The sequence below is a fragment of the Danio rerio genome, chromosome 16, assembly GCF_052040795.2.
Source record: "Danio rerio strain M-AB ecotype USA chromosome 16, GRCz13ab, whole genome shotgun sequence".
In the NCBI taxonomy this organism is placed as follows: Eukaryota; Metazoa; Chordata; class Actinopteri; order Cypriniformes; family Danionidae; genus Danio; species Danio rerio.
Window position 1 is genome coordinate 38,414,051 of NC_141036.1, and position 21,737 is coordinate 38,435,787.

General features: G+C 34.3%; 2 protein-coding genes and 1 long non-coding RNA gene across 5 annotated transcripts in view; 2 read left to right on the forward strand and 1 right to left on the reverse strand.

The window, feature by feature from the left end:
• The window catches only part of zdhhc18a (zDHHC palmitoyltransferase 18a), a 284,455-nt gene that overhangs the window by 54,957 nt on the left and 207,761 nt on the right, over positions 1-21,737 (forward strand). The window lies entirely within an intron of this gene.
• LOC141378236 (uncharacterized) overlaps positions 1-21,737 on the reverse strand; it is a 53,578-nt gene that overhangs the window by 21,075 nt on the left and 10,766 nt on the right. Inside the window, exon 3 of one of the 2 annotated variants that reach the window (XR_015511692.1) lies at positions 15,243-15,380. This is a non-coding gene — a long non-coding RNA (uncharacterized LOC141378236). Of the gene's footprint in view, positions 1-13,933; positions 15,381-21,737 lie in introns of those variants that run through there. The other variant, XR_015511693.1, reaches the window with a different exon arrangement.
• tent5ba (terminal nucleotidyltransferase 5ba) lies at positions 155-9,977 on the forward strand. Its single transcript, NM_001077806.1, is given in 2 exon segments — positions 155-552; positions 6,950-9,977. Coding segments are annotated over 2 exon segments (1,182 nt in total). The 5' UTR covers positions 155-396; the 3' UTR covers positions 7,976-9,977.

The window sequence follows — 21,737 nt, forward strand, 5'->3', positions numbered from 1 at the left end:
GATGAGAATGGCACGCCTCCGCCAATCCGATCCAAGAATGCTGTGTAATTATTCATGAGCCTTAGCATTCAACCAATAAGACGCCAGTATGCAAATCGCATAGCTATAAATTCCATTCAGATGGTAGTTTTCAGCATAACTGTATCATTTCACCTTCTCAGTTGGATGTGCATGAATTGGGAATAGTGAATCAGGAGCGCAACTGGATGACCTCACGAACCGCGTCCATTTATAGGCTATATATCTGATAAAGAGAGCAACTGTGTAACAACTCAGCTTTTCACATTTCGGATCTGCGTAGGAAGTTCATCTGCTGGAAAGAGAGCGACATCTGCGCGGAAGACGAACAGAAGTTTTTGAGATTTTTTTTTAAAGCTGGTTGTTCTTTCCATCGCCATGTCCTCCGGTGATGTGACAGAGCAGTGTCGGCGGTTTTGTGTGTTGTCTTGGGAGCAGGTGCAACGTTTGGACTCTATTCTCGGAGAGACGGTTCCAGTTCACGGACGTGGAAACTTCCCGACGCTTTCGGTGCAGCCGCGACAGATTGTTCAGGTAAATATGAAAGCGCATCTCCCAACTCTTTCTCTGCACGACTACATTTGGTTAAAAAGTTTCCCTTTGAGGCTATTAATGCTACTTCATGACGTTTTTATTATTGAAATTTTAGTTTTTATTCTTAATACCAGTACTAAGTACATGTTTTAAAACGAACAAAGGATACTCTTACATACTTTACCAATTAAGACGGTCGTATTTCTCATAGCAGGTTTACTAGGTATTGGTAATTATACAGTACTTAATGTTCCAGTAGCAATTAATATCAGAGTTCTTGCTGCTACTGGTCACTACATGTGACATGATAGCTATTCGGACTATTCCGGTTGTAGCCGGTGCCTATTGCAATTTTAACCAACCTACTTATCATGCAACTTTTCTTCATAGTATTTATTTCTAAGTTACTGACAGCCATTGACATGTATTTCAGAGATTCTACTACTGAATGAATATACTTAACTTTAAACACTATAATGCGTTTTATTGTTTAAATGTGATTTTATGAATATACATTTTAAATCTGCTGAAATCTGAATTTTCATTAAGCGATTAAAGACAAAAGCAATTTTAAACACAGTAACTGTGATTAATTTTACAGTCTCATATAAATAGTATTAAAGTATAGGGATAAAAGTGCATGTGTTTAAGTAGCTGGAGTTGCTACTTATACATATAGGAACTATAAGTAGGATACTAAAACTCAATGGTGAGATGCCAGTTTAAAAGAAAAAAGAAACTGAATTAAATTGAATTGTTAATATCTGAATGACAATGCTCATCAAATTCAGTCTGCTCGGAATATATACACTGTAAAACCCAAAAAGTTAAGGTAACTCAAACCGTTTAAGGAAACTGATGGCAACAAACCATTTAAGTTTAAAAACTAATCCTAATGAGTACTGTGAAATCACTCCATTTGAGTACACAAAAAACAATTTGAGCAAAAAAAAAAAGAAAAAGAAAACTAATCTACATGAGTACTGTGAACTTACTCCATTTAAGTTGAAGTTATGAGGTATTTAATTAACTCATCACCTTCAACACTGAGTTCAAAACTCATTTCAAATGAGTAATAACGAGTAACTTTCAGTAAATTGAGTTAACTACACTTATTTCATTTGATAAAGTTGACTGTTGGGTTTCACCGTGTAGGTTACATTTGTAGTATTAATAACACAGGAATAAATATTAAAATCTTGATTTACATTTTTCAGATAAAAATGTGTATTTCTGATTCTAGTTAACCAAGTTAACTAGTTAACTGCAAACTAAAAATCATCAATAACTACTTAGAAGGCATTGTTCTGTTCCATAAATGTAAGTTCATGGTTGATAAAACTTCAACTTCATTTTACGTGATAAATCTTAACAATAAAGTAACAAAATTGCAACATGTTGTACTGAAATTTGATTTATTTTGTGAGCAGTCTGACCTGCCACTACAAGGCCAGCTATTGGTGTAATGTCTCAACCCCCCAAGGATAAGCAAAACATTCTTAGCCTTTGGCCCTCCAGCAGATACAAAAAACTGTGCACTTGGCAAATTTAAGTGACTTGTTAATGACTTGGACATTCTCACGAATCCTGCACAGAGTGTGACTCATTACCGACCCTAATCCCATGCAATGTTACACTGCTGGAGTTAGTGCTATGATAACCAGCATCAATGCCCCTCTCCTCAATGAAAAGATTTCTTGTTCTCATACGCAAGCAGTGTGGGCTTGCATCTACACATGCAGGCAGATATTGATCTTTTTCTCCAGATCGCTTCCTTCAGTATAGCTTCACCCAACAAGAGAGGGTTTGTTTAAAGTGCTTAAGGGGTGAATTCTCTCACAGTCGAATAGAAAATCACGCTTCCCATATGGAAAGGAGATTGTCTGTCAATCATATCTACATCTGACATCTTTTATTTCAGTGTTCTCAAATTCTGTGAAAGCTTTATACGGCGACGTGCTTTAGATCTTGAAAACTGGCCTAAGATTGGTTCTAATTACACGGATATGAAACTGTGGAATCTGACAGTTTCTCTTCCTTTGATCCGGTCGTGCTCCACATGGAGTGTACAGTAATGAATGGTCAATCTCGGTTTTATAATAGTCCATCTGCTAGGGTTAGAACAGATAGCAACGTCCTCTCAATAAAAGCCAACTAGGATGCCTATTAGATTTAATGGAAAACCTGTAAAAAACTACTTTGATGTTTTATTACACGGCCTCCACGTGGCATTGCAAAATTGACAAAAGATGGCTGCTTGTTCGCTGTTTTTCTAACACTAATGATTTGCCATGGCACCGTCTCATTACATGAACTTTGTGGCTGTGGTCATTATTATTTTGTCATCATCATGTGGTCATGATTGCTTATTTGCACCTTGTGCTTTTGACTGTGAGTTGGACCATATCATGTAGGTTTTGATAGCATATGTACACTACCTGACAAAAGTCTTGTCGCTTAGTTTTAGGAACATCAAATAATAACTTGACTTCTAGTTGATCATTTGGTTTCAGAAGTGGCTTATATGAAAGGCCTCTAGATTACACTTATTTTACCAAAATAAAATTTGATCATGCCTTGACTTTTAATAATTTCATTAGGACAGTAAAGTCTGACTTTGCTTAGACTAAAGTCTTGTCACTTAACAAAAATAATGTACAGTATAGAATATAAAGTCATGGTGCAGTGGAAAATGAATTAATATTGTGTATGACTCCCATGAGCTTGGACAACTGCATCCATACATCTCTGCAATGACTCAAATAACTTATTAATAAAGTCATCTGGAATGGTAAAGATAGTGTTCTTGCAGGACTCCAGAGTTCATCAAGATTCTTTGTATTCATCTTCAATGCCTCTTCCTTCGTCTTATGCCTAGACATTCTCAATAATGTTTATGTCTGGTGACTTGGTTGGCCAATCCTGGAGCACTTTGACCTTCTTTGCTCTCAAGAACTTTAATGTAGAGGCTGAAGTATGAGAAGGAGCGCTATCCTGCTGAATAATTTGCCCTCTCACGTGGTTTGTAATGTGTTGGGCAGCAGAAATGTCTTGATATCTCAGGCTGTTGATGCTGCCATTCACTCTGCAGATCTCTTGCACACCCTCATACTGAATGTAATCCCAAACCAAGAGTTTTTCTTCACCATACTTGACTGATTTCTGTGACAATATTGGATCTATGCGGGTTCCAATAGGTCTTCTGCAGCATTTGTGGTAATTGGGAAAGAGTTTCATAAATAAATCTACCGTCTGCCACTTTTCCATATGATCAACTAGATGTCAACTTATTATTTGTTGATCTTACAACTGAGATCAATGACAAGACTTTTGTCAGGTAGTGTAGAGTGTGATGTACAGTTGGACCATAACATGTAGGTTTTGATACACTGATTTGGCACTATTCGCTTGCACTGCAGATCGATTCGGTGGGGATTCAAAAACCTTTTACTTTCTATTTGTCTCTCGCTTGATTGATGTTCCTACATTAGTCTTTTATTAAAGTAAACACTTCTTTGTTTAAATAAATCACACCCTCTTTATAAATCGACCGTAATGCCGTTCAGCTTGATTAATTCCACTGCTGGCCTGACTGATGATGTTTTACAGACGTGCATAGCTGCACTGCGTTCACTTGGTCAATTGCTGCAGTCTGACCCAATGTGTAAAAATAGCTGGCTAATGATGTGATTGACAGGAGTGAGGGCAGGTGATCTGATTGACACTAATCTCACAGAGCTGTGGAAAATGAAGGTTATCTGCGTTCAGGATGGGCATAATGAGTTTGATTTAAGCATGTTTTAATCTCGGAATAGTTGCAAGACAATATAAATAGCTTGGCGTGGATGAAAAACGGCCTCTGCCAAAATCAATGTTTTTGTCTTTACTGAATTAGGCATTTATGAATGTGTTCCTCGTTTATCATTGGAGATTTATTAGATCTTCGTGTGAAGTGTTACAGCTGCCTCAGTAGTTTCTTATATTGAGTGAGTGTTTTGTGCAGCTGTACACAGTGGTGTGTGTTCCCAAGTGAGTCTCTGTGGATGCATTACTGTCAGTCTCTGCACACTCCATATAAACAGATTAACCCTAGACTTTACAATCCACTTCAGCTCAGTCTCTTGAACACATAGCTAATAGGGTATATGCACAACTAGTGTTTCTTTTCATACCGATAAACTTTCAGTGAACGGTTAATGTTACGTTTTCTTTTCAAGGTTTATACGATTCCTTTTACAGCATTGATGTTGTAATGTAATTAAAATATAATCAGTTAAATAGACTTTAGCGTTCATGTAGTTGTTCAAGCATAAAACGAGATGAAAAGCACATGCCATCAGGAACAGCAGGCCTGCGCAGAAACTCCATTGAAAATATTGGGGTAAAATGAAGGCTCATATTTTAAAGACATGGTGGGAAAGAATGTCATTTAATGCAGTGCTTCTTGTACATTTTGAGAACTGCTTTTTATCATATATAAATTAGGCAAGGAAGATCGTCGCTTTTTAAAGAAAACAGACCTCAAACGCGCCGATTTTGTAACAGCATGCAGTTCACCAAAAGCTTTTGACCCAGGTTACGCAAAAATTAAAAGTCCTTCTGCATATACCCTATAGGAACATGTTGGAAATGATTAATAGTGTAAAATCAAAGTAATGTATAGTACTAAATGAAGTGTAAATTAAAAGTCAGAAATTTAAAATGGGGTTCACACATCAACATAAAAAACATATTACAGCTCTAAATGTATTTATTTGTTATGTAATAAAAGGTGTACTACATCTCATTCAATGTAATATTAGTTATATAGTAAACAATCTTGGTGGTCTTATTTACAACAATAATTTTGTCATTTTAAATCATTTTATACTTTACTGCTATCCTTTAAAGCACTAGATTTTGATTTTGTTTTTAATAATTAAAAATATAATACAAATATGTATTACATACATATACAATACAGACATGTATGATCACTTATTCTTAAACCAACTGTTCATAAATTTTTATATAAATTTGTTACACTAAATTACATTTTATTTAATATTTTGTATAAGATCACATTTGTAAATTGAATTTGGTGCAGACTTCACATTTGGCCAATGCACATGAATATTATATATTGCATATATGGCCAATATAATAACTTTTATTTTGCTAATAAATAATTCAGTGCCAAAGACTGTTAAGTAAATCAGATTTTATTGTGTGTACACAGTGCTGAGCATATAGAAGTAAACCCCTCACAAAATCTTTTAAATTCATATTTTTAAAAGGAAGCTATTCAACAATATATTTGTGCATATACATTAGAGTAGTCAGTACTGGAGCCAAATCTGAAGCTCATCTAACAAAATAACTTACGATAATGATCAAAAACTAGAACACCCAAATTTATGTGTTATAGAAAACTATTAAATATAAATTGAAAAAGGGGAAAAAGCAAAAAAAATGAAAATGTAGTTTTAATTTGTAGTTTGTATTTTTTTCTGCAACATTTTTCTTGAATTTAATTGTTTTATCTTTCAATTTCTCAATATGTTTGGTGACTAAAATATAATTTGAATAAATATATATATGTTTAATAAATCTGTTTTGTTGAAATGCACCAAAATACATTGGCTATATTCACAGAGAAATGGACCAAATATTCATTTTTAAAATGGGCTGTACTCTATTATGCTGATGTGTCATATCATATGCTGTCAGTATTCCACATCACATCAGCTTGAAGTCACACTAACAAAGAGACAAAATCTGAAGTGAACTGATGTTTTGTCGATTACTCACTGTAGACTAACTGTGACTCTCATTGGGACGAGGCATAAATGTATAAATCTGTGCAATTTCTGTAATCCACAAAGAGCCGATGGGCTACGCAACACTGAAGCCTAGCAATTACGTCTTATTAGGCTTTTTAGCTAACAAGGTAATTATCTAATAGCAGCGGTGGCAGAACAAAGTAACCTCAAAATGTTCAACCAAGGCAGTGCTTTGTGTTTAATGGGATAGCTCACCAAAAAAAGAAAATGCTGTCATTATTTACTCACACTAGTGTTGCTCTAAATGCCATATGAATTTTTTTTCTTCATAGACCACAAAAGTTAAAATATAAACTAATGTTCTGCTAATGCTTGTTCTTATATCGCTATTAACAGCAATCTGATGCAGAATTGTCAACACAAGATTTTTTGTGAATTAAATGAAATTAATTTAGGCATGATAACATTATATGAAAAATGGAGATTCAGTTTCAGATTGTCAGAGGATACATCAGAAATGTTAGCGCAGTTTAAAACATTCACTTGAAGTTATTGTTAAATTTACTTTAAATGTAAAAAGTTGTGTAAAACATTCAGTATCGGCACATCTCTAATCTATATCACTGTTCCTCCAGGTGGTTCGAGCACGTTTGGAGGAGCGAGGAATCACGGTTCGAGATGTTAGGCTGAACGGTTCAGCTGCCAGTCACGTTCTGCACCAGGACACGGGCCTCGGATACAAAGACTTGGACCTGATTTTTGGTGTTTCGCTGTCAGATGACCAGGCTTTCCGTGTGGTGAAGGACGTGGTTCTCGACAGCCTGCTGGACTTCCTACCTGAAGGCGTCAGCAAAGAGCGAATCTCAGCACTGACTCTGAAAGAGGCTTACGTGCAGAAACTGGTGAAGGTGTGCAACGACACCGACCGCTGGAGCCTCATCTCGCTTTCCAATAACACAGGCAAGAACGTCGAGCTCAAGTTCGTGGACTCTCTAAGACGGCAGTTTGAGTTCAGCGTGGACTCCTTCCAGATTGTTTTGGACTCTCTTCTTCTGTTCGACCGTTGTTCGGAGACGCCCATGTCGGATTGTTTCCACCCTACAGTTTTGGGCGAGAGTATGTATGGGGACTTCGAGGAAGCTCTTGGCCATCTGTGCAACAAGGCCATCGCTACACGAAACCCTGAAGAAATTCGCGGAGGCGGCCTCTTAAAATACTGCCACCTTTTAGTGCGAGGATTCCGTCCCACTTCCGAATCGGAGATGAAATCGCTCCAGCGGTACATGTGCTCTCGGTTCTTCATTGACTTTCCAGACATCGGGGAGCAGCAGCGAAAACTAGAGGCGTACCTACAGAATCACTTTGCCGGAATGGAACACAAACGGTATGACTGTTTGGTCACGTTGTACCACGTGGTCAATGAGAGTACTGTATGCTTAATGGGACACGAGCGACGGCAGACTTTAAACCTTATCTCAATGCTGGCGCTAAGGGTGCTCGCCGAACAGAACGCCATCCCTACAGTTACCAACGTCACATGTTATTACCAGCCGGCACCGTACGTGCGAGACATCAACTTCAGTAACTACTACATTGCTCACGTGCAGCCGCTGGTTCACACTTGCAGTAGTTCCTATCCGACATGGCTGCCCTGTAACTGACACAGTCGACATCCGTTCTCGTACATCCCCATGTGCTGGAGATGATATGCAAGCAAGTGAATATAAAACGTTTTTTCCAAACTCAAAAAAAGGGATTTTCTGGAGGAGCTTTTATTTTTTTTAACAATGTCAATAGAGCATTCTTGGGACAGCGTCAAAATTGGGAAGACTTATTCTCACCACTGGTTACCTTCTCATTCTTTAAATTCTTTGTATGACAATGTCACAGCCAAACATTAGAGATGCTCCGATCGATCGGCCGAAGATTCAATCGGTACTCCCCAATCTGGGAGATCTCATGAAACGATCGCAGGTGTTGGTTTATGAGTTTACAATCGGAGGAAGACGCACGTGCACACCCGTATATTATACATGGCCTACAGCAGACACAACACAATGAGAAGGTAAACGATGCATGGGGCGATCGATGTGCTCGCGTCACAGCAGCTAAAATACAGATGTGGTGCGACCCGTTTATACAGTCTATTGGCTGTTTATATATGGGGCCAGATCAGTCTCAACAATAATATATTTACAAAATAAAGATCATACATCCTCAACACAATTCACATTTACAAAATCCAATTCATGAATTCAGAACAAGATTCAAAAATACACAAATCCAATTTATTAATTTAAAACATGATTCAAAAATAGACAAATCAAATTTGAAAATTCAAAAGACATTTAAAAATTACACAAATCCAATTGTAAATTTAAAAAAATACAAAAATCAAATTTGTAAAAATAAAAAAGAAACAAAATGCAGATTTAATTTATAAATTTAAAACATGATTCCAAAATTTACAAATCCAATTCGTAAATTCAAAATTACACAAATCCAATTCGTAAATAAAAAAAGATAAAAAAACACAAATCAAAATTGTAAATATAAAAAAAGATTTTTAAAAATGCAAATTGAATTCGTAAATTCAAAGCAAGATTCAGAAATGCATAAAAACAATTAGTAAATTCAAAACATGATTTAAAAATACACAAATCCAATTCGTAAGTTCAAAACACCATTCATAAACACAAATCTAATTCATTTGGCGAAAATTTTTATGATTTTTTTTTGTGAATTCACAAATTGTGTTTACTGATGTACAAATTGGATTTTGTAAATGTGAATTGTGCTGTGCATGTAGGAATTTATACAGTCTAAAACTGCTTCTGGCCATGACATGTTCACACCTAAATGGTTACAAGAGAGATGTTTAAGGTTTTATATGCAGCATCCTTCATTTATTTTCTTAGGTACGGCGAGATCTACTCTTAAGCTTCATGCTTAGAGGGAAAATGTGCTTAATGCATTATAAAGCATTAGATTCGGTATTCAGTATCGGCTCATGACAAGTAATCGGTACTCGATATCGGCTGTGAAAATCTTGATCAGAGCATCCCTACCAAAAATATAAGTCATTTGAATTAAATTATTTTTGATAATATGTGTGCAGTTTACATAGTTCAAGTTTTGTTGAGGTGTTTACCTATTAATTAAAATACCCCACAAATATTGAAAAGAAAACTGATTTATGGATTTAATTTGTCTTCCGGGTTTTGATGCCTCGACTGTAGCACTCTATTGTTCTTGTGCTAAATGTGACATATATTAGAATGACTGTTCACTGCTGTATGTCTGATTTGAGCCTATTCTTACGTATTCTGTTCTGCAGAGTGAGCGAAGATCTTTTTCACATGTAGCAGGAAAAAAAATACACTTTGTTTTTTTTTTTCTCTCTCTCTCAAGTCATGATAGATTCACTTAAACTGTTGCAGGTTATGTAAGCGGGGAGAGAAGGCTGCGTTCTGTGTTGTGAAGCTATATATGGTTTTTTTTCAGACTGTGGTTTCAATCAACCTCTATTTTTCTTGTTTTTTTTTTTTTTAAGGACCAAAGATATTTTATTTTCGTCGTTAAAAAAGGAATGTTTGCTGTTGTAATTCCAAGTGCCTAAAAACATTGTATAAAAAAAGTGAGACCTGTGCTCTCTAAAAAACATTTTCTGTCTCCTTGTTAATTGTAAAACTCTATTTTCAGGGATGGAGGCATGTATTTCCATGTGATTAAAAAAAGCACAAAACCCATCTTCATGTCTTTTACCTCTTTTTTTAAAGTTGTATCCTCCAAAATATACTGCATTAGCTACTATTTTAGCGATTATTTTGACTTAAAGTGTGTTTCTAAATCACATCATGAGACTAAGTGGTCAGTGGTGAAACTGTGAGTGTAGCTGTATTGTGGTCTGAATGTGCGCTGACTCTTAATCTGAGGAAATGGATCCATTGCAGTTCCAGGACATGAACCATAAGGATCCTTTCTAAAGCACAATGGCCTCTGTTTTCCAGTGACACTAAAGGTATCGCACAAAGGCTGTTTTGTTAACCCACCCATGCTGCCCCTGGAGATCGAATCCTATTTCCTTTCATAATGCCATATCCATGTCATTTATTTTTGTAAACATCAACGAGATGTGCTACTAGGAAGTGATGTTAAAATGATTGCAACAGACTTGTTGACACGGTCACGGTTTTATAGCTGTGAATCATTCTATGCTACATCTGCATCTAGTTCTAATAGACTTTACTGGTTCATCGATTGAAAGAGTGTGAGAGAAGGTCTAAACTGGCAACTTCAGCTTTGAACAGTTGGGGTGATGGGTGAATTCTCCTCTTGCCAGTGTGTTCTCGAGCCTTCTTTGTGTCACTTCCTATTGACTATCAGAATTTCACAGAAACTGATACATTTATTCAGCAAAAAAAGAGAAAGCAAAAATGGGAAATTTAGTTTTACTTTTTATTAACAGCTTATGTCTATCTAAAATACTAAAAACAAACAAACAAAAAAAAACACTAGTGATTGTTTTATTACAATCCAATAATGCCATATGAATTTTTAACAGTCAAAAAAAAACTGTTAAACTGTAACTAAATGAAGCTTTTGTAAATGTTTAATATTATTAAAGTACATATTTATTTTCCCTAAAATGTTCTATATGAGATCTATAAAAAAAGGGTCACAATTTAAAATAAAGTTCTATTAGTTAATAGCAGTTAACAGTTTAATGTATTGATTAACATGAACTAATAAAAAATACTTGTACAGCATTTATAACATATATTTGTTAGCAAATATATGAACTAACATACACCTTGTTGTTACCAATATTTTACAATTTTTAAACAAGAAATATGAAATAAACATTACAAGTTTCATATTCATGTCATATTTAATTAATGTAAAATTAAGTGCCAAAAATACTTTTAGTAAAAATTTCTATGAAGTTTTCTATTCTAGCACAAAAACTTTCAAGTGTTTAGCCATCGTGTTTAATTAAATTCTGGTACTGGTAAAAATACAAACACAACAATCAATTATCATCAGTTAAACATTTGATATATTATCATATTTGATATTAATATGGTTTTTCAATTTCAGATTTTTATTAAAAAGGGATGAACACAGTAATACCATGTTTAAAACAGTAGTATTATTTTCCCCCCACATTCAATAATTAATGACAATTAAGACTCAAAGACAATTTTTTTAAATCTCCAATTTCTGTTGGATTTTAGATTTTTTCAGAACATTTCTAAATATAGAAATAAAATAACTGATTTATTTTATCCTTGCCATGATGACAGTATACGTAATATTTTCAATACTAATTTAGGATAGTAGTATTGAGCTTAAAGTGACATTTAAAGGCTTAAGTAATTAGGTTATCTAGACAAGTTAGGGTAATAAGGCAAATCATGTAATGATGGTTTGTTCTGTAGACTATCTAAAACATATATAAGGGCTAATAATATTGACCTTAAATTTTTTATTTTTTTTTTAATTACAAGCTGCTTTATTTTATCCGAAATAAGACTTTCACCAGAAGAAAAAATATTATCAGACTTACTGTGAACATGTCCTTGCTCTGTTAAACATCATTTGGGAAATATTTAAAAGGAAAGAAAATTCACAGAAGGGCTAATCATTCTGACTTCGACTGTAAATACAAATCTTTTAGACTTGATCATATAATTTAAGTGAACTGTCCCTTTAAGCAAAAGAGATATATTACAGTGTGCCAGAGAGAAACATAGGTCAAGTTTCCTCTTTTATTTTTGGCTCACACTATTGAGAAAGGCATCAGGGGAGCAACTATACTGTCATGAATCTGAAGCAGAACTACAGGGAATAACACTCCACTTATTCCCTCACATTAGGAAAGAGGATATAAATAAACCTGCCTAGTTAAAAGACTAAGGAAGCAAAACACTGGTAAAACCGTGTGTAACGTCTTGGTCCATTGCAAACAGTGTCATGGATGAAACTTGTCAGACCGTGGTTTGAAATATTAGGATGAGGTGTTGGTTTTTGTTTCAAAAGGACGAGAAACACAGTCATGCATGGGTACATAGACATGCACGAACATGTTGGGATTTGTTTTGGACAAGAAGCAACAAGCTGTGACATTTGTTTAGCCTATGATGTAACATAGAATATATGAATATATTTTGTTATCTACTGTTATCTGTAATCTATGGTTTTATATTTTGCCTTTTTTTCTGACTCATGCTTTGTGTAATGACTTACAGACTAAAATGTCATTCCAGAGCTCTTCTCAAGCATATTTAGAACAAGAATCCTTTGATGACATAATAAAAGTCTCAACAAAACTTTTTACTTTATCAATATCCATCATTTTTCAGCAAGACGTTTTTAATAATTTAAAGGTCAGTAAAAACGATCATTTTTAAATATAATTAAAAAACATTTTTTTTACATAAATATGTTACACTGAATGACATTTGACTGTTATTTAACCAATATTTTAGGTAAAAAAAAACGTGGAAGTTACCATTAAAACAATTTAAAAAATTTAAAAAAAATTAAAAATTGTTTTAAAACAATTAAAACAATTTTTAAAAAAAATAGCAAGAAGGTCGATGGTTCGAGTCCCAGCTGGGTTAGTTGGCATTTCTGTGAGAGTTTTGCATGTTCTCCCAGTGTTTGTTTTGTCTGTGTGCTTAGGTTTCCAAATTTACCAAATTTTCCAAAAATTTACCATATTTTAAATTTTGAGCAATTTATCCCTTTAAATGAAACATTTTAATAAACACCAGAATCGTGTTCACAAAGGCGCAAGGCAGTAACTTGATATGGCTGCCTTCAGAAATGAGGGCAAAAGCTCATGAGTGCTCATTTCAAGGCACAAATAAACAATGGTGTCAGATGTGATGTTATTCTGAACCACTAAAGTGATACAGTGACCCCAAAACGTTTTGGACGCCAGACGGAAAAAAACATAAAGCAAATACAGTGTTTATATATACGCAAACACTTGAAATGAATTCTTTAAAGGATAGTTCAACCAAAAATGAACGTTCCGTCATTATTTATTCATCTTCCACTTGTTCCAAACCGGTTTGGGTTTCTTTCTTCTGTTAGACACAAAGGAGGACTTACTGAATAATGATGGAATAAAAACTAGCCTTCGACTTTCATATATTATATGGGCATACAGAACATCACATTTTGTGTTCAACAGAAGAAATTCATAAAAGTTTAGAACCACATGAGTGTGAGGAAATGGTAAGGAATGTAAAATGTAAAGTAACGGCAATGTATAATTGAAAAGTTCAGACGTTTTCTAAAATTTTCAAGGAAAATTAGCATTTTTCTCAGACTCTTATGTTTATGTCGAGTTATTTCATTTTAAAGTCCATAAAAAGAATGTATCCTATTGAAAAAAGAAATAACTGAACCTACGCATAGGAACCTGATAAAAATGTACATTTTTAATGAAACTTTCAGACAGCATTTAGAGGTTTTTGCATATGCACTCTTCAATTTAAAACGATTCATTTGTACTATAGTGTACAGTGCTGTGATAGGTCATTTTCACCACTTAATAATTTAAATAAGGTCATCTCAAGTTCTAATTTTACTATTTTATTTTTTTTCGCACATAAACTCACACTTGGTAGTTAAGACTGGATTATAAGATATATTTGCATAATTTCTAAACAAAATCAGAATTACAGGAAAAATACTCTGAGAAATAGAAAGCCACAATTCTGAATTTTCTACTTCTGACTTTCATCAAAACTGTGAGATATAAAAAGCCTGGGATATAAAATAAAGGATAAACATTAGAATGATGAGATAAAAACTCACAATTAAAAAAAATGTCATAATAGTTAGGTAAAAATCAGTTGTATTTTAATTCTTTTGTTCAGTGGAGGAAAAAAGGCTTCACAATTGTATTTAGTCTATAGTTTTAAACATTTTTAATAATCAACCAATTGTAACACAGTATTTTTATTTACCTCATCTGTCGATGTGATGCTAGTGAATTGAGCAGCTATGATTCAGCTAATTACCGTGATTAGCTTTCTTTACTGCTCTCCTTTGCCACTTCCGTTGTTTGTTTTCATTGTTAATAAACTTAAATACAGTGCCACAATATTTTTTGGTAAAATGACAACACATATACATACATTTCCTTATTTTCTAAGTTTAATACAGCTTATTATTTGTATGTGGTACTCTTATTTTGAAAATGGAACAGGCATTAGCTTTAGGGCAAGTCAATGCAACAGCATCTTATCTGTTTACAGCTCACCAAAATGCTAAATTTGGGAAATGTGAATTCTATAAAAACTGTAAAAACTGAACTGTTCATTCTAGATTCATTTTCATTCTAAACATACGAGAACAATTTAGACTTAATGGATCAACGCATTCTATTGCACCTTTAAATTGATAGTAAATATTACGTTATTACTGAAATTTCAAGTAAATGCTATTAATTTAAACAGTATTATTATCAAAGAACATCAAAAATAAGCATTTAAGCATTTATTTATTGATGATGTGGGTCAACCATTTCTAAAGTGTGAAGTAAATACTAGCTGAAAATTTTAACAGGATTAATTTAACTTTAAAATACATTTTTCTAATTGTAAAAACGTCCATTCTTGCTGAGCACACAATGAAAATCATCTTGACACCAGTTGTTTAAGAAAAACTATCAAATTCCACTTGGTTTATTATAAAATTCAGATATTTTGTTCAACTTAAATGTCCCAAAGTGTCCTTTGACTCAACCGTATATTCCACACATTAAAAATGTTTTGGCCTAACAGTGTGCGCCTCATGTAAAAATGAAAAACTTGAATGGAAAATGAATATGATGTTTAATATTTTGGTGGGGCTGGGGAATATTTCTCCTCTGCCCATGCCAATAACATCCATGTGTGTGAGTCATACCTGTCTGTCTTGTTTCTCCATGGAACAATGACGCTCCTTGTCTTCATCCCTAAATCACTGAGGGCAGGTCAACCGGACAGCCATCACAAAAAGTGCCATATTCCCATTCATATAATATTGTTCACTGCATTTATTTACCTGACAGGGTGACATTTGGACAGAACACTAATTAGAGTGATAGTTTAGCATTTACTCCCCATCAAGTGGTTTCAAACCTTTATGAGTTTATTGATGTTGAACAAAAAGAAGATATTTTAAAGGATGTTGGAAACCGGTAGCAACATTCTTCAACATTTCTTCTTTTTTTGTAAGAGTAGCAAATTAAGTATAGTTGCTTATTAGCATGCTATTATTATATTATTAGCTGTTATTAGTACTTATAAAGTACATCTACATTATCATAATCTGTTTATATGCCAAATCAATACCTAAATTTGACTACTACCTATTTATTAATAAGCATGGTGAAAAGTTTGTTAATCGTGAGAATTAAACCTAATAATGTCACAATGAAAGATTAAGGAGATATTGTTTTAGTTTTATAAAGTAGTTTAATAATTATTAAAAAATTCTGTATAGTTTATATATAGAGTTATTATTTTGTAATTTATTTTATTTTATTGTCATTTTGTTGTATTTTGGCCTTTTTTTATTTATTCAGTATACCATTTACTCCCCCTCAAGTGCTTACAAACCTTTATGCATTTATTAGTGTTGAACAAAAAGAAGATACTTTGAAGAATGTTGGAAACCGTTAGCCATTGATAACATTCTTCAAAATATCTTCTTATTTTTTGTCATAGTAGCATATTAACTATAGTTGCTTATTAGCATGATCTTCATCTGTCCATATCCCTAATTAAACTCAGTACCTCAACTACTACCTATTGTTAATAAGCAGCAAAAAAAGATGTTTGAGGCAAACGTCATGGAGAATGGTTTGTTAATCGTGAGAATTAAACTTTAAAATAAGGTGTAACAATGGGAAGATTAGGGAGATATTGTTTTAGTTTTATAAAAATAGTTAAATAATTATTTAAAAATTGTGTATAGTTTATGTATACAATTATTTTTTTATTCATTTTAATTACCAAATTTTCTTGTGTAATTTTGTTGTATTTTTGCCTATTTTATTTAGTTTACATTTACTTCCCCTCAAGTGCTTCCAAACCAGTTGTTTGAGTTTATTAATGTTGAACAAAAGGGAAATATTTTTAAGAATGCTGAAAACCAGTAGCCATTGACAACATTCTTCAAAATATCTTCTTTTTAAAACGTGTTTAACTAAAGAAAGAAGCCCAAACAGGTTTGGAACGAGGAAAGGGTGAGTAAATGATGACAGAATTTACATCGCTCGTCATGGATAATATTCTTGATCTTATGCAGCCTTTTCGACAGTGATCTCATCTCAAATTTAGTCTGGTTTAGAGTTGAATTCCCATTAAAGTAATGGTTTTAATAACGGCTAACTAAAAAGATGACACTGTCTACCTTAATGAGCCATTTAAATAAATGAAAATTCTGTCTGAAATAGGAGATTCTGACAAAATCAATCTCCATTAATGAGGAATTAAAATTACAACCTGCCGAAAACATCTAAACAGTGTTTGCGACTTACAATGTAGTACCTAATTCATTTTAAATATTCAGACACATTTGACACCAAATCATCAAATCCATTTTCCCTCAAGTGCAAGTCAGCCCTATTAAAGGGACAGTTCACCCAAAAATAAAATATATACTTAGGGTTAGGCGATGTTGCAAAAAAAAATCACGATGTCATGTTTCATATCATTCCATAGAGATAATTATTGAATATTTTAACCACTTTATTTTAATTTACCAACATTGCTAAGGCATTACTAACATTATTACGGTTTTAATAGTCAAAAACAAAAATATTCAAACAAAATATCTGATCTCTTTATAATAAAATAAACGTGTTAAAGAGACTCTTAAACTTTAATTTAAGATTAATAAAATGTTACATTGTGTGTGCAGTGGTAAAGGTATATCAACATCTGTAAGAGGTCAGTAATAATGATACAGTAAACCTCAAACTCTGTAAACAAAACTAATTATGATAATCAAATCTGAGCTAGTAACCATGATTATTCAAATGCATATTGCAACATTACAAATTGTGAAGTTAAATGACTACATTACCCCTATGTTAAAAATCTTTCAGGTGAGGAGTTAGTGGCTGGGATGCACAAGAAAAAAAAAACACTTGGCGAAATCGTTTTTATTTACAATCTCCTCACTGCTGCTACACGGCACTCGTTTTCACGTGTGTTATTTCTCACTTAAAGTGACCATAGATATATACACTAGATATCGCATAGGGACCCTGAGCATGCGTCAATAGCGCCGCCATATTTGTACAGTGCTCCCAGGATAAGTGTCATTCAACCGCACTAGTTTAGACTGTTTCTACGAAGATGGACTTAAGCGCTGTCTACGGGTGTAGTAATGAGCAAACAAAGAAAACAAAGCTCAAAGGCAGAACATTTCTCAGGTAAGATTTAGTTTTTTTAAATGTTTTTGTATGTTATGAACTTTTGTGCTAAACAGGTAACCGTATTGATGATAATACAGTCACTTACTGCATTCATCAAGGCAAAGTAGCACCAACTCACACTAAAACACTTGGCTTATGCTAGTTTTGTTGAATAAAATCAGCAAACAATGCAAAAGGAATATGACAACGAGATGCTGTGGTGTCACAAACTTGTATTATTGTCGGCCAAGTAAAGGAGTCGCTCATAACGGAGATTCAATCACAAACAAATCGCTCCCTCAGTCATGAGAAATTAAAGCAGGTTGGGGGGGGGGGGGGGGGGTAGGTTTCAGGACACGGATTAGATCATATTTAACAAGGAGGGTGGATGGTACATTTTCATATGTAACGGAGGTCAGCTAGTAAGTGCTGTGAAGGTAAACCTCGCTCCTCTGACCTCTAAGGTGCTCTAGTGACAAATGCTAGAGGCCATGGTCTTTAGCCTCCTTGGTGGAGCAACAGACTCCCATACCTAAGGTTGCCAGTTCGGTTCCACCTCGGAGCGGGTTGAGTGACGAAGGACCGGTGGTGTTACTCACAAACACAACCTTTTTGTCAGGAATGCCTGTGCGATCGGCGATCACTTATTCATCAATGTAGAAAAGTAATGTAAAATCATAAGTTTTGTAATTAAAAAAATAATAATTTGCATACTGACCTCCGGGAAAACTCCCGATCATAGATATATGTGTATGTGTGTATATATCTGGCTCTGGATGGCCACAGTCTTCCACTGCAGCTTGGTCCCGCATTCATTTCAAAGAAGCGCTACCCTGTACTAAAATGGCGGGTCTATTGATGCATTCCTTCTTGTAGACAACAACAGGGTAGGCGACATCTAATGTATATATCTATGTAAAGTGACAAGGGCGAGCGCGTGCTTGTGTTTGTCTGAGGAAAAGTCTGCCATTATTACTGAAATGTATATATTCCATGTGAAGCAGATTGGTTCTAGTGCTCAAGGCATTCCGAAAAGTTCAAATGCCCTTCAACTTGGGTACCTGGAAAATTCGCGTGCGTTACGTGCGCGCCGCTTGCACACCATGTGCACGTTGCTCCCGTACGCGCGTCGTGCACGTCGCTCTCGTAAGCGCGTCGTGCACGGCGCGCGCGCGCGCCTCCATTGGAAATGGCAAATTGACACCGTAAGCTTTTTGGCATTGCGTCAAAAACGTACGTTTAGAAGCCACGTTTTAATAGCGCTTCATACTGAACATTTTATTACTTTTTTATTGATATTGACAATGGTGTTCAATCAATAAATAGCCTACCGATATCGATTTTATTGCTCAGCCCTATATTTTTTTCACTAATTACTTTCCCTCATGTGACTTTCTTGTTTCTGCTGGACACAAAAAAGTTATTTTGAAAAATGGTGTAACCATTAACCTCCTAATGATCTAATGAAAAAGCTGAAGACAACAAACTTAACTTAATAAGTTATTCAAAATAATGACACAGACTATAAAAGAGAAGTTGAGCTTTTTGTCAAATGCAATATCTTCCAGACATCGCAATATAACAGATGAAAGCATACAAAAGTGTGGACGCATAGTCTACATTCTATTATTTATTTATTTTTGTAAGGGGGAAAAGAGGTCCTCAGTAATAACCGTCTATTTTGTCGCAAGTGTTGGATTTCTTTATTGTTCTGTCGATGAATTTACCATCAACAAACATTCACCGCTGCTGCGCATCTCCATGTTAACATTAAGGTTGTTTATTCTGCCAAAACGCCAGTAAAGCATGTTGGATTATTAAAAATAAAACTCAAACATAATTTAGAGTAAATGACGACTTGTGTTTTCTTTTTAGGTGAACTACCACTCTAAGTATAAATAGAGGACCTTAACACAAGTCTTTCTGTCAAACCCAACACCAATGTTATTAACCGAGCATCACTGAAAAAAGTATGCAGAAAAATGTTATAGAAATGGCACAGTGAAACCATAAATTCAAGACAGGAATGCAGGACGTGTGTACTGAAGCCTCTGGGGGGAAAGACAAAGTTATCAGATGTTTGGTAATTTGAATGAGGGCAAGGGAAAGAATGGATAAATGAAAAGGGTGAGCCTCTTTTCACAAGAAGAAACCAAATAAGTCCTAGTTTTTGAAGGAATGCTGTAACTTGAAGATGCACAGTACACAAAATAGGTCACTTATTATAAAGTGTTGATCTTTTTATTTTTGGTCTGCATTAAACTTACAAACTATCTCATAATAGTCTATTAATATTACTATTTCAGATGTTACGTTAGTTATGTTTGTTCAGATTTTATGTTTGATATGTTTTTTGGACTAATAATGATAGTTTTAATTATTTTTAATATTATAGTGTTTCCCAGAGATGGGTTGCGGCTGGAAGGGCATCCGCTGCTTAAAAACTTGCTGGATAAGTTGGTGGTTCGTTCCGCTGTGGCGACCCCGGATTAATAAAGGGACTAAGCTGAAAAGAAAATGAATGAATGAATGAATATTATAGTAGCATATAAAAGGGGCGACACGGTGGCTCAGTGGTTAGCACTGTCACCTCACAGCAAGAAGGTCGCTGGTTCGAGCCCCGGCTGGGCTAGTTGCCATTTCTGTGTGGAGTTTGCATGTTCTCCCCTTAATAGTGTGGGTTTCTCCTGGTGCTCCGGATTCCCCAAGAGTCCAAAGACATGCGCTATAGGTGAATTGAATAAACTAAACTGGATGTAGTGTATGCGTGTGAATAGGTGTGTATGGGTTTTACCCAGCACTGGGTTGCAGCCGGAAAGGCATCCACTTTGTAAAACATATGCTGGATAAGTTGGCGGTTCATTCCTGATGAACAAAGAGACTAAGCTGAAGAAAAATGAATGAATGAATGAATGAATGAGTAGCATATTAATTTTAGTTGCTTATCAGCATGATTTTATAGCTGCTTAGCGGTACTTCTAAAATACATCTTCTACATGAACATAATTTGTCTATATCCCTAATCAAATTTAATACCTAAAGTCCACAACTACCTAATTATTAATTAATTATTAAAAAAGGATTTCAGGCAAAAGTCATGAGAAATAAACTTTAAAATAATGTGTGACAATTTGAGAAATATTGTTTTAGGTTTTACTGAGTTTTATAACTATTTAAAAATGTTTATAGTTTGTATATAAATGATTTTTTAGAAAATTATTTTAAAAAGGAACTTTTCTCATGTCATTTTGTTGTTTTTGGGTCCTTTTTCATAATGTTTTTATAAATTCAGATTTTAATTTTGGTTATTTAATTTTTGTACATATTTTAGTACATCAAGTTAAACTAAATGAAATATAAAAAATATATGTATATTTTATAATAAGGTTTCATTTAAGGTTTTTAAACTATAAGAATAGAAAACTTCAGGATGAAAACCAATTTGTCCTTCGAAATTGTTGCCTTTTATTAGCTTTTTATTCATATTTTTATTTTTTCTTCTTCTTAATCCTGTCCTTTACCTAAACCTAACCACAACTCCTTTTCTAACTTTTAATATGGTAAATTAATAGACAAATGTATTCAGACAAAAGTCATAATTAACGATAAATTTGATCAATTTTAACAAAGATAAATAAAAAGTTTGATGAATATAATTTCTAATGGTTGGTTAGTATTAGTTATTGTATTGATGCAGTTAGTGCAGCTATTCGACTATTCATTTTCCTTCGGCTTAATCCTTTTATTCACCGGGGGTTGCCACAGTGGAATGAACCGTCAACTATTCCAGCATACGTTTTACACAGTGGATGCCCTTCCTGCTTTAATTTAAGGTTATTTAAACTAAGATCAAAAAAACTTCAGTATGAAAACCAATTTGTTCTTTGAAAATGTAGCTTTTTATCCATATTTTTATTTTTTTCTAGCAATGCAGTGGCGCAGTAGGTAGTGCTGTCGCCTCACACCAAGAAGGTCGCTGGTTCGAACCTCGGTTC